This window comes from Petaurus breviceps, unplaced genomic scaffold, assembly GCF_028583685.1.
Source record: "Petaurus breviceps papuanus isolate PSGF00001 unplaced genomic scaffold, PetGlider_PUasm1.0 90919, whole genome shotgun sequence".
Taxonomy (NCBI): Eukaryota; Metazoa; Chordata; class Mammalia; order Diprotodontia; family Petauridae; genus Petaurus; species Petaurus breviceps.
In genome coordinates this window covers 48,456,213-48,468,973 of record NW_027187378.1, presented here as the reverse complement: position 1 = coordinate 48,468,973, position 12,761 = coordinate 48,456,213, and the positions used below count along the sequence as shown (strand labels likewise).

The following is a 12,761-nucleotide window of genomic DNA, read 5'->3' as shown; positions in this document are numbered from 1 at the left end:
GATCAGTGATAGCCTTAGGCACAGACAGCATAGAGAGTTATATCTGACTCTGTGTGGAGAATTGTACCAGGCATTTAACCAATCCTGTTTGATGATGCTTATGGAAGAAATGAAGACCAAAGGAAAAGGAGAGATAAGGGACAGCCTAGAAAGAAACATGCTTCACAGCACTTTCCAATGTGGAAGCTGTGCTACTTACACTTTCTCATAAGCCCTGCTGGGATGTTCTGGCCATTCAATCATGCACACCACTCGGTTGGGCATGTCTTCTGTGGTAGAGTAGTACCCCTGGGGGAAGGCAAGCAGGAGAGCCAGGGACCAGATGACACAGATGACTATTTTGGTGGCAGTAGCCGACAGCCGAGGCTGGAGGGGGTGAATAATTGCCATGTACCTGTAGCAAGAAGGAGGAAGATAGGGCTTGGTTAATAACAACAACACCGACAACAAAATTGACTCATTGCATCTTCAGGGCAATGAGGATACAAATCCAAATCTTTTTTTTTTTTTTGGCGGGGGGTTGGTTTTAATGACTGTCAACCTCCACAGCCACCTCCTTCTCCCTGATCCTAGATCTGACATCACTTTGTCTAAATAGCAACAGAAGTACCGACTTTATAATACAAACTGTAAAATAAAACTGCAGGGCCTTGTGGTTCTAATGACATGGTCACTGGCCGTATTATCTGGACTCTACAGAAGCAGCAGAATGACAAAAGGTCTTCAAAGAAGCTAAAATCTATGCAGCCTAAAGGGACACATGTTTTACCCATAGACCTGAAAGTATTCCTCATAAAATTTAAAGGAGCAGTCAATTCTCTCCGACCAAAGTGGTTGATAACAGTGTATTATTGTATTTGAACACAATTGAATTATTGTAAGACACTAATGAAATGTGCTAAAACTGTGCAAATATAGGTACTGTGTTATGCTTCTGAGAGAGTTTGACATTATTGCAAAGGTCTATAGTTGGATGGGCAGTGCAGTAGCTAGAGGACAAGGGGTCAGGAAGGTTCAACTTCCAGAGTTCAAATCTGACCTCAAACACTTACTGGCTGTGTGACCTTGGTCAAGTCATTTAACCCTGTTTACCTCACTTTCCTCATTTGTAAAATGAGCTGGAGAAGGAAATGGCAAACCATTTCAGTATCTTTGCCAAGAAAACTCCAAATGGGATCATAAGATGTCAGACATGACTGAAACAACCGAAAAACATAGTTAGATGAGGTATTGCTAAGCTGCAGAAACTAGGGGAAAGCTTAAACCCTCCAGATAGAATGATAAAAGGCTTGTTCTACTTGCTTGGGTAATTTTGGTAATCTATTATTTTCTAATGTTTTATCTTTCTCTAAATACCAGGGAGAAACTTAGTATGTAGGCTTCAGTGATTCAGACGTGAATTTCAAGAACGGTGATTAGATACATCAATTTCCCAAACTTCTTGCTCTGGCCTCCCTAATACTGTAGCTTCTGTCCTTTGATTCTATTTCTCCCAAGTTATACAAAAGCTTTGCTGTGTTCTACCTATTGAGAGATTCTTTCTGTCTAGACCAGAGTTGGAAAATACAATAGACTTCTCCAAAGTAATTACATGTAATCAATAAAGGAAATATTTGACCATGCAGTTAACAAAGTCTTCTGAAATATTTGTTCAATAATTGTTATTACTATGTACAAAACTCTGAGCTTAGCTAAAGAGGAAAAAAATGACACTGTCCCTGACAATCTATAAAGCAGGATTGACCTCATTTATGGATAAGTGTACTGCACACAAGTGCAGACTGAGTCGAAAGAGAGATAAAGTTCTCTTGGAAAATATGAGGAGGGGAAAAAAAAAACACTTTCAGCTGGGTGGTAGTAGTGGTGATGGTTAGGGAAGGCTAGCACAATGCCCTGTACTTAGTAGGTGTTTAATAAATGTACAGTCTCTGTTGCACAAGCAATCTTGCACACGTTAGGATGGAACTGATCAGTAGAAATTTCCCAACTAGATGAAGTCAACTAATGAACCACACTCCAAAATATTAATTGGTTCTATGCTTAATGAATTCTCTTCCCATAGTTTTCTAACTTGGACAATGCTTCAGGATGGACCTTATGAAAATTGTATTTTCATTGATTGTTACTCAGTGGAGGAAATTTAACTGAGTTACTTCTCAGTGTAGGGAACAGTGCCAGAAACTGTGCGGGAAACAAAGTTTTTCTTTTCTATTAAGATGGGATACTAATACTAATAATATACTGCCTCCCTCTTGGGGTTTTTGTAAGGATCAAGTGACATAGTGTATATAAAACTCATACAAACATGGGCTACTGTGATTATCTGAAACACAGCTCCCACCCTCTGGGTGCCCACAGCCTAGTGGGGAAGGTAAAATGCAGGCATAAATAATTCTTAGACAAGGCAGTATATCCTCCCACCAATGAATGAACGATGCAGACAAGAAATGCTTTAGGGAGTCACAGGAGGAAAAGATCACAGTTTAAATGCAGATTACCAAAGTGATACCAAAACAAGATGGAGCAGTGTGAGCGATTTCAATCGAACCGATGTCTTCCAGTAATTTCATCCTGCTAGAAGGCAGGAGAGCTCATAATTTCCTATATTGTCTTTCTGCCTCTCAGAAGGCTGAGGAAGCAAAGAGAAGAGCTGCTCCCCTGCATCTAATATTGATGGTCCTGATTGCTGAATTGGAATCAGTTGGAACTTGGAAGAGAAAATCTGTATCATCTCAGAGGTTGGAATAAGCAAGAGAGGGAACATTGCATTGGATTCCTTCCACATTCCAGAGCCCACATGTAGTATTCCTTCCTTTCCCTGTATCCCCCTTTAACCATTGGTGCCACTTCTCTGCCACCTTATTGACATTCTCTCACCCCTCTGACTTCAGATTTTGAGATTAATGTTAGCCTCAAGCAGAGGAAATATGAAGAGTCAGGAGTTCACAGACTCATCATTGAGTTGGTCTTGCGGCTTGCCTCATTGTGGTATATTGTCATTGTTCAGTTGTTTCAGTTGTGTAGTGATCACATTTGGGGGTTTTCTTGGCAAAGATACTGGAGTGTTTTGCCATTTCCTTCTCCAACTCATTTGACAGATGGGGAAACTGAGGTAAATAGGGCTAAGTGATTCAAACAGCTATTAAGTGTCTGAGGCCCAATTTGAACTCAGGAGGATGAGTCTTCCTGACTTCAGTCCTGGTACCCTATCCACTGTGCCACCTAGCTGCCCAACCACAGCCTACTGAAATACTAAACAAAACCCACATTTTTAGCCTGAAAATTCAGACAACAGAGCATCTTGGATGCCAAACTGAGAAGTATAGACTTTATTTGGTAGGGTAACCAAGATCCAGAAAAACTGCAGACAGGAAGGAGAGTTCCATATCCAAGTAGTGCCTTAGGAAGATTAACCTGGTCGTACCAAATCATATTAATTGAAAACTATGGAGTAACCCCTTCCCCCAATCACCTTTGCATGTTCCCTATTGAAACTCGCAAGTTTCTAAAATTCCAGCATTAGAGATTCATTCCTTTTCATCTTTGATGAGATAATTTTTTGTTTTTCCCTTTTTGTTTTCAAGTCCTCAATTAAAATGTAAATACTCATGCAAAAGCTCATAGCTCATAACTTTTATCTCTAAATATGGAGGCCTTCTAGTCCCACCCCTTCATGTGCAGATATGTGATTGTTTTCCAACTTGGCTCAGCATCTACCTAAAAAAGGATGGTCCTTTGGAAAAAGACTAGGTCTCTCAAGAAGAGGCCAAAGCAATGGAAACTGGAAGGAACAAGAGAAGGCTGGCAGGAGAGAAAGAAAGAAAGGAAGACAAAGTAAAGACAAATATTTTCTACTTCACCATTTTGTTGAATATTGGTACTGGCCACAACCAGCTTCTTTTAATGTATAAAGTAAGAGTAATTTTTTTCTTTTTCAAAATTTATTAGATGTAGTCGAGGATAAACAAAAGGAAATATTCCTAAGGGTAAAGTGTAAGGCTAAATAACCAATCATAGAGATAAACTATTTAGTTAGCAGAATGGACTTTAATCTCTCACAAGAGAGGTACTGATGCATTCTCTGACTTATAAGGGTTTGTGGAGAGCATGCTGGGATGATGTGGGGGATGTTTTGCCCCTTAATATTATCTCAAGCATGAGTCTGATTTATTTCAAACTTGGAGTTAATTCTCCTCAAACAAACTCTTCCTTACCAACCTGTACATTCCATCCATCCCAATCCCCATGCCCAGTTTGACATTATGCCCTGTTTGATTTCAAGTGGCCAAGAGTTTAAAAAAACAATTGTAGCCCAATATGGAGCCAGAATTCTGAATGACCATTGAGTGAGGGGGACAGGGAACCATCTTTCATCTTTATGGCAAAAATCTGTAATTTGGAAGACCATTTCATTCTGCTTTCTGCCATTCTTTGCATGTAGGAGCCATTTAAGTGACAGATGGACTTTTTCTTTTTAATATATATTCCCCATACAAAGCCATGGATTGGGGCAGTAAGTCTTTTTTTTTTAATTAAAAAAATGTTATACTTCCTTCTCCTATCCACTGCATCCTCCATCTCCCACTCTCTGTCTGGTCACACTCTTCTTTCAGCATCTCATTATGGTGTAGATGTAATCTTTGATTCTAAAAGGCTCTGCCAGTAGAGAACAAAGATTGGAGGGTACTACCAAACAGGAAAGATTCCAAGTATAAGCCCCATGCTGACCTATGTATCTGTGGTCCTAGGACCAGTTTACCTCATGGTTACAGAGTTTTATCATAAAGAAAAGGTGGTAGATAGTTAATTTTTCTGCCATTGTAACTCAAGAAGACCATCTACAAAGGCCTAGAAGGATTGTAATCTACATTAACAGAGGGAGTACAAACACAGAGGCAATCAGGTATATTACAGTTATTACAATTTTTCATGTATCAAAAAAAACCCTTAGGATTTTTTATACTTAAGTGAATCTTTTTTCCCTTTTCTTAAAATTTCAAATGGCCATGCCCCCTCTTTGTGGGTTGCTACAAACAATGTGTTTTTCAAGTCCATTTAGTACCTTGGCACAATTTTGCTTGCACTTTTGACAAGTGGATGCATATTTTTGTCTTCTTATCTTAAAAGTACAAACTCATGAAAAATGTATTTATTTAAATGGAAGAAGAGAGTGGTATTTTGTTATTATAACCACCCAGAATCCTTCCAGCTGTTTTGGCTGTAAACCACCTGAGGAAGTGATACAAACCCCAGGATAGACAAATCAATGATGTTCTCCATAAATATTCATTAAGCATGGCAATCTATCTCAGGGCTATCTGCAGTGAAATGACTTAGCTCTTATTTTTTTTTTTAATGTATTCCTTTTCTGGATGCTAGATATAAGGATATAGCCAAGTTTGGCTTTTTCTTCTCTACATACTATCAATTGTGAAATTCTATGTATTCTGACCTCACAATAGCTCTCCAATCTGTTTTTGCTTCTCTGTTACCATTGTCATTATCCTAATACAGGGGACTCTCTAGTATAGGGGAAAGAGCAGTAGATTTGGAACCACAGGGCTTGGATCCTTGATCTGCCACTGGCTACCAGTATGTCTTTGAAGAAATCACTTAAGCCCTCTGAACTTCTTTTTCTTCGTCTTTTAAAAGAAAGGAAATTGGATTATATTATCTGGGTTTGGAGACAGAAAGATCTGAATTCAAATCCTAAGATACTTACTGGCTCTGTGACCCTTGGCAAGTTACTTAACTTTTGTTTGCCTCAGTTTCCTTATCTGTAAAATGGGGCTAATAACATTACTTACCTAGAAGGGTTAATGCAAGGATCAAATAATACCTTTAAAGCAGTGAGCCCAGTGCATGGCACATAGTAAGTACTATGCAAATGCTATTTATTTATTATTATTATATCTCTTCCAGCTCTGGATCCATAATCCTGTGATCATTCATTTATTGTACTAGTTTGGTAACCTAACCTCTAATCTAAAGTTTCTTAACATCTTAAATGTCATACATCCCTTTGATAGTTTGGTGAAGCTCATGGATCTCTTTTCACAAAATTTTTTTAAATGTACAAAGTGAAATATATAGGATGACAACGGAAATAAAAGGTTAGGGTAAACAAAGATGAAATTTCTTCTCATTCAGGTTCATGGAATCTCCATAGTCTATGGACCCGAGGTTAAGAACCCTTGCTCTAATCTTTTTCTGTGCCAAGCCCTTCCAAGGTTCATCTTCTTTGCAGAGATCTGATCATGAACTCCTCAGCTCAAAATTCTTCAGTGGATCCCTATTGCCTACTGATTGAAGTTCAAGCCCCTCAGATTGATATACAAAGAAAACCACAATCTGGAATTATACTGTTTTTACAGCTTTCTTCCATATTATTTTCCACATTCTTCCATATTATAGTCCTCTACCTACTCAGTTCAGATCAAAGTGTTGATAGTCACTGCCCCTCGCACATGCCCTACACTTTCATATCGCCATTCTTTTGCTCAGAATGTATCCCTAATGCCTGGAATCACTTTCCCTGAAATCTCTTCTTGTCTGCTGAATCCTTGCCCCCACCATGATTTTGTGAGTAGAACAGAGAGAATTGGGGGGAGGGGAAGAAGGGAGAGGGAAGAGACTTCTGATGGCACCTTGCAGTGATAGAGATTCCTCTAGAATGTTTCCATCCTACCAAGGTTGTGACAAGATGAACCAAGTAGTGGCCAATAGCACCAGCATTTCTACTGGGATATTTAAGGGATACAGATAATGGGAATTCTAGCTTGTATGTCTTATATTAAACCAAAGAGCATATGGCAAGAGACTGGATTAAGTGCTAGGGGCTGGTTACATCTGGGAGCATCAGCTTATCTGCAACGCTTTCAATATTTGGTATTAGGTCTCCCTTTCTGTACTGTAGTTGTTATGAATGGGAGAAAAACTTGTTCATGATGGTTTGTATTCACCCAGGGATCTAGGTCCACATTGTTCCAGAGCCCACGTGTGTTATACAACTGTCTTGGAGTAAGTGAAGGTGAAGGCTCTGGTCTGATCCAGCCTAGATCTCTTTCCCATCTCTAGTGATAGGCATCAGGTGCACAACACCTTGAAAGTTCAGATCATAAGTTCCTAAACATATCTGGATCCAATAATTTGCTGAACCTATTTCATCTCAATGGAATCCAATGGTCTTATTTACACCTCAGGAATACTGAGTCTTCTCTTCTAAGTTATAGTCTGTTACTGTGGAGAATCCTCTGATTGAATGAACATATTGTTTCTAGTAACTAGTGAAATTTAATATTTTTTTGATTCCAAAGAGTATTGTTGAGTAGGTATGAGAAGGCTATATCTAGAGGTAAGTACTTTGTATGAAACTTCTCCATGTGCAGCTGAGAGAAAGAGGAAATTACAGCAGAAAAGGAGATTGGTGGCAAGATGTGAGGAATGTCTGCTTTCAGAGAAAGGGGAGTGTACTTGCTAGGAGATGGAATGGTAGTAGAGAAGACAGGGGCAGCAAAGGTAGACAGGAAGTAGAGAAGGCAGGGGATGGAGTAGAGAAGAGAAGGTATGTGCGCATACAGCCTGCATCACTATAGCTACATAGCTTCAGAGTCCACTTAGGATCAGCATCAATAGAGGCAGCAAGCAATGCTGAAGCGATAAAGGCAGATCCAGCCTAACACTGCCTATCTGCGTTGGGCCAACTGTGTTAGCTCTTGGTTCTCAGCCCCAGAGAAGAGAGCTTAGGAGTCAGGATATTGAGTGATCTAGCACATGAGGAGTTTATTTTCTTTGATAAAGCATCTCTCTTCCTAGGCCCCACTATTTGGTTCAACTCTCAGAGTATTCCCCTCAGGACTGGAATTTTTCTGGCTGTGAGCTATGAGATCAGTACCTCTTCTTACTACGCCTTTACTTTTCACCTTTCCAATTTATCACAGACTCCTGTGGTATGAGAGCAACACTTCCCATAATGTCTTGGCAGATATTTCATGAACCAAGCTCTGTGGGATACTCAACAGGCCTTCACCTGTAAATCTCTTTAATTTGACTCCCACCAAACAACAAACTGTACTCTCTTCATCTCTACTCCCTTTCCTCTCTCTGTCTCTCTCTCTCTCTGTCTCTCTCTCTCTCTGTCTGTCTCTCTCTCTGTCTCTCTCTCTCTCTCTGTCTCTCTTTCTGTCTCTCTCTCTCCATACTTTCCTCCCTTCTTTCCTTTCCTCTCCCTACAGTCTGTCTCTATCTCTTTTTGTCTCAATCTTTCTCTCTCATACCCACACACACACACAAAATCCCAAAACACACACACACCTTTCCCCCGCCCTATCAGAGCTGACCTAACAAACCTTCAAAGGTTGATTCCTGGTTTCATTTTGGACATCAATGATGTAGTAGAAAGAAAACTTTATGAGAAGTCAGAAATTGTGAGCTCAGATCTAAGATCCAAAATGTAACTAGCTTGGAGATTTTGGGCAAACTACGATCTGCTCCCTGCGTTTCTTCATCCATAAAATTATGGGATTGAACTAGAATTCTATTAACCTTTTTTTGTGTGTTCATGGACCCCTTTGGCATTCTTTGGAAGCTTATGGACTCTTCAGAGCAATATTTTATTTGCACAAAATAAAGTATACACTTATCCCTTCCATGTTGCAGGGCAGGAGAGGGTAGGGGTGTGTCTGTGATCTGGAAAATCTGTGTAAAATTTTTTGACTCTCCCTTTGTACCAGAGAAGTCCGAATTTTTCTTTTTCTTTTATGGGGTGTTGATATTATGCAATACTATACATAGGTTTTATACATTTCTTAGTTTCTAAACTTTTTCTATGTCACCTGATGGCCTTTGGGTGTCATCTGGGGCTTTTGCAAAACTCCCCCCAAAATTTCCATTTAATTTCTTATGCTGACATGCAATATATTGAAACTGCAATGGGGAAAGTCATGATGTGGGAGAGATAACTTTATAGGATTACAAAGAAAATCAATTATATTGAAACAGTTTTCAAAATATTAGTTTCCTCCCAATATCAAGTGTAAATTTGCCTCTTTACAATTTCCATCCATTGCTCCTGATTCAGCTGTCTGCGGCCAAATGGAAAGTCTAATCCATCCTCCCTGTGATATCATTTCAAATACTTGAAGACAACTATCATGCCTGTCCCCCACCCTCCCTCACCCCTCTCCTGCCCTCAACTTCTTTTCTGCAGACCAAACATGTCCAGTATCTTCAATTAAAACTCTATGCTGTGGATGTCCTTTACCATCCTGTTCTGCCTTCTCTGGATAGAACCTAACTCACTGATGCTTTACATAAGTCCTGGTGCCCAGAGATGAACACACTGCTTCAGATGAGATCTGACAAGGACAAAATACAGTGAGACTATTCCATCCTATTCTCAGAAGCTCAAGCAAACACCCTGGAAGAGTAAATATCAACAGATAAACCAACAAGTATTTGTAGAATGACAATCATAACATTCTCTCATCTGTAAAGTACTTTAGCTTTCACAACATTTTCACAGATATTACCTCACTTGGTTTTTACGATAATCATGCAAGGCAGGCCATGGCAGTTGCCCCAAGATCATTGTTACAAATAAAAGAAACTGAGAGCCTGAGAAGGCTGGTGAGTGATAGAGTCAGGAATCGAATTCAGCTCTCTTGGCTCTCATTCTAATCTACTCTGGTTATTCTCTTTCCACAATTTACTATGCAGGGCAACTAGGTGGCACAGTGGATAGGGATTTGGACCTGGAGTCAGGAAGACCTGAGTTCAAATCCAGCCTCAGATACTTACTAGCTATGTGATCCTGACCAAATCCCTTAAACCTGTTTGCCTCAGTTTCTTCATCTGTAAAATAGCTGAAGAGGAAAATGACAAACTAGTCCAGTATCTTTGCCAAGAAAATCTCAAACGGAGACATGAAGAGTAAGAATTGAGCACAATACTCCAGCTGTAATCTGACTAGGGCAGAGTAAAGGAATACTAATACCTCCTTAGTCCTGGACACTATTCCTCCCAGTATAGCTTAAAGTTGCATTAACTTTTGATGGCACCATATTGTACTGGACTTATATCAAGTTTCCCACTTACTAAGACCTCCAGATCTTTTTTCAGACTCTACTGTTTGACTATGACTCCCCCAACTTGAACTTGTGAGGGCTGATTTTCTGAAGCTAAGGGTAAGAATTTATATTTATCTCTATTACATTGTATATTATTAAGTTTTACCCAATGCTTTAGACTGTTAAATCCTTTCTGAATTCTGACTTTATGTAGCACCAATGCAATATTTAGAGCACCCATGAACACGATAAAGACTATGACTATAAATATTGCATGATGCTCAATCACAAAATATACCAGATTCTCCAAGTAGAGGACAGAACTGAAACATTTATTTAGACACCAGAAAACCGAATCCCAAAACCAGTAAGCCTACTCCATCATAGTACCAAAGATATTCAGAAGTCTTAATAACGCTGAGAGCCACAGCATCCTTCAGCCTTCCCATAAACCAATACAAGATGAATATTTACTCACAAACCTCACTAGCTCCTTGCCTCAACCTTCTCTCTCTCCCACCATCTGGCTAGCTCTATTTTGAATATACCATTTCCATTTGATTATGCTGGCTTCTTGGGCATGTCCAATTCTGTGAGAAGCTGGGGTACTCATTACCCAAGTTGTAATCAGGATTCTAGGCCTTAATGTCATTTCATGGCCCAGAGTCAGTTGTACAGTCTCTACCAAAGCCCAATATACAGTTAACAACTGCTTTTCAAAAGGTGTATATTGCACTCCAGATGAAGGAAGTTTCCTGGACCAAAATCCTAAAGGTATATTTCAGCTTTGTTGTTTTTGCCATAAACTCCAGTTTGCATAATCATCTTGTACAGTCACTTGTAATTCCACAGGACCCTTCTGCATAGTCCATAAATCTAGAGCCAACTGTATAGCAGCTTTGGCTTCTTCAAAAGCTTTACTCTGCTCAAATCCTCAGTCAAATTCAGATTTCTTCCTGGTAACTTTATATAAGGGTTTCAAAATCTGTCCCAGGTGTAGAATGTGATGTTGCCAATATCCAAATAATCCTATAAACTTTTGGGCCTCTTTCTTATTGGTAGGGATAGGAAAATCCTGCTTCTTTTGTCGGACTTGTGGTAGACTCTCTAGCAGTCCCTTATTCTACTGTATTCCCAAAAATTTTTACATTTTGAACTGGTCCTTGGATGTTTGCAGAGCTAATTTCCCACCCTTTGCTCTTCATATGTTCAATCAAAAGTGTTAAACTCTTCTCTACTTCTTTTACATTTTTTTCCCTGTATCATGATATCATCAATATAGTGGGTAAGCTGTACACCAGGTAGCTTTAATTCATCCAAATGTTCAGCCATAATCCAGATATCCTTGTGGCAAGCGGGTGAAAGTATATTGTCTGCCCTGCCAAGTGAAAGCAAACTGGTCCCGTTGTTTAGAGTCTATTAGGATGGTGAAGAACCATTGGCCAAATCAATCACTGCATACCAAGTTCCATCATATTTCTGAATCCTTTCTATTAAGGTGACAGTATCTGGAAGAGCAGCATACAAGGGAGGACTCACCTTATTCAATTGTCTATAATCCACTGTCATTCTCCACATCCCATATGATTTTCTTACTGGCCAAACAGGATTATTCCATCATGTGGTTGTAGGGAATAACACCCCTGCTTCAACATATTCCTTTATATTATTGGCAATTTCATCTTGCCCACCTGGCACACGATACTGCTTTAAAGTAATTACTTCAGAAGGTTCAGGAAAATTGATTAGGTCCATTTTTATTTTTTCCACTAAAGCTGTATTACTTCCTGTCTTCCTTACTGCAAATTGATATCTTCCTTCAGAGTTATATCTCTCAATATATCTATTCCAATGATGTATTCATGAATGGGTACAATGACCACAGTATATTCTTTCTTGGGTAATTGTCCAATTTTCATCATTAGCCTGACTTGTCTGGCTGATATTTCAGCCCTCCTAGTCCTGTGATAGTAATAGGAGTTCCATACTTGAACTTATCAGGATTCCTATATATGAGGGAGGCCTCTGCCCCAGTATCTAACAAGGCCCTGGTTATAGTATTTGGTCCATTTTTCCAATATATAGTCACATGAATATGGGGTCTGCAATCTCTTTGGTACTATGATGGAATCAGCTTACTGGTTTGGGGATTTGGTTTTCTGGTGTCTAAATAAATGCTTCAGTTCTGTACTTTATCTAGAGAGTGGTATATTTTGTGATAGAACATCATGCGATACTTATAGTCAAGGTCTTTATCATGATTTTGGGAGCTGCAAATATTTCATTGATGCTACACTTTATTATCCAGTATGTTACTCATCCCTCAAAAATGTTAAATGCTAGCATTTGATGTCAATGTATTTAACATTTAACAGCTAATGTTTAATTTTAATGTTAAAACGGCCAAGCACAAACCTCTGGGGCATACCCCTGGAGACCTTCCAGGCTAATATGGGATGTACTCTTTGCATCTGGCCATTCAACCAATTTTGGATGTACTTAATTGAGCAGCTATTTCCTGATTAATATGAATAACAATGCTTCTAAAGTTGCTGTATTACTCACATTTGTACTGTATATTTCTATTGGGCTGGAAATAATAGCCATATTCCCCATTATTAAAACTTTGAATAGTGGGAATTCAAATACATGCAGATATTTTAGGGGATTCATTACTTGTACTAATCAAGACCT

The 12,761-nt window shown here is 39.2% G+C and overlaps 1 protein-coding gene across 1 annotated transcript in view; it reads right to left on the bottom strand.

Annotated features, from left to right (window-relative positions):
* The window catches only part of TACR1 (tachykinin receptor 1), a 192,875-nt gene that overhangs the window by 73,529 nt on the left and 106,585 nt on the right, over positions 1–12,761 (bottom strand). The window contains exon 2 of the mRNA XM_069075357.1: positions 200–394. Coding sequence (XP_068931458.1) covers positions 200–394 — 195 coding nt within the window. The remainder of the gene's footprint in view (positions 1–199; positions 395–12,761) is intronic.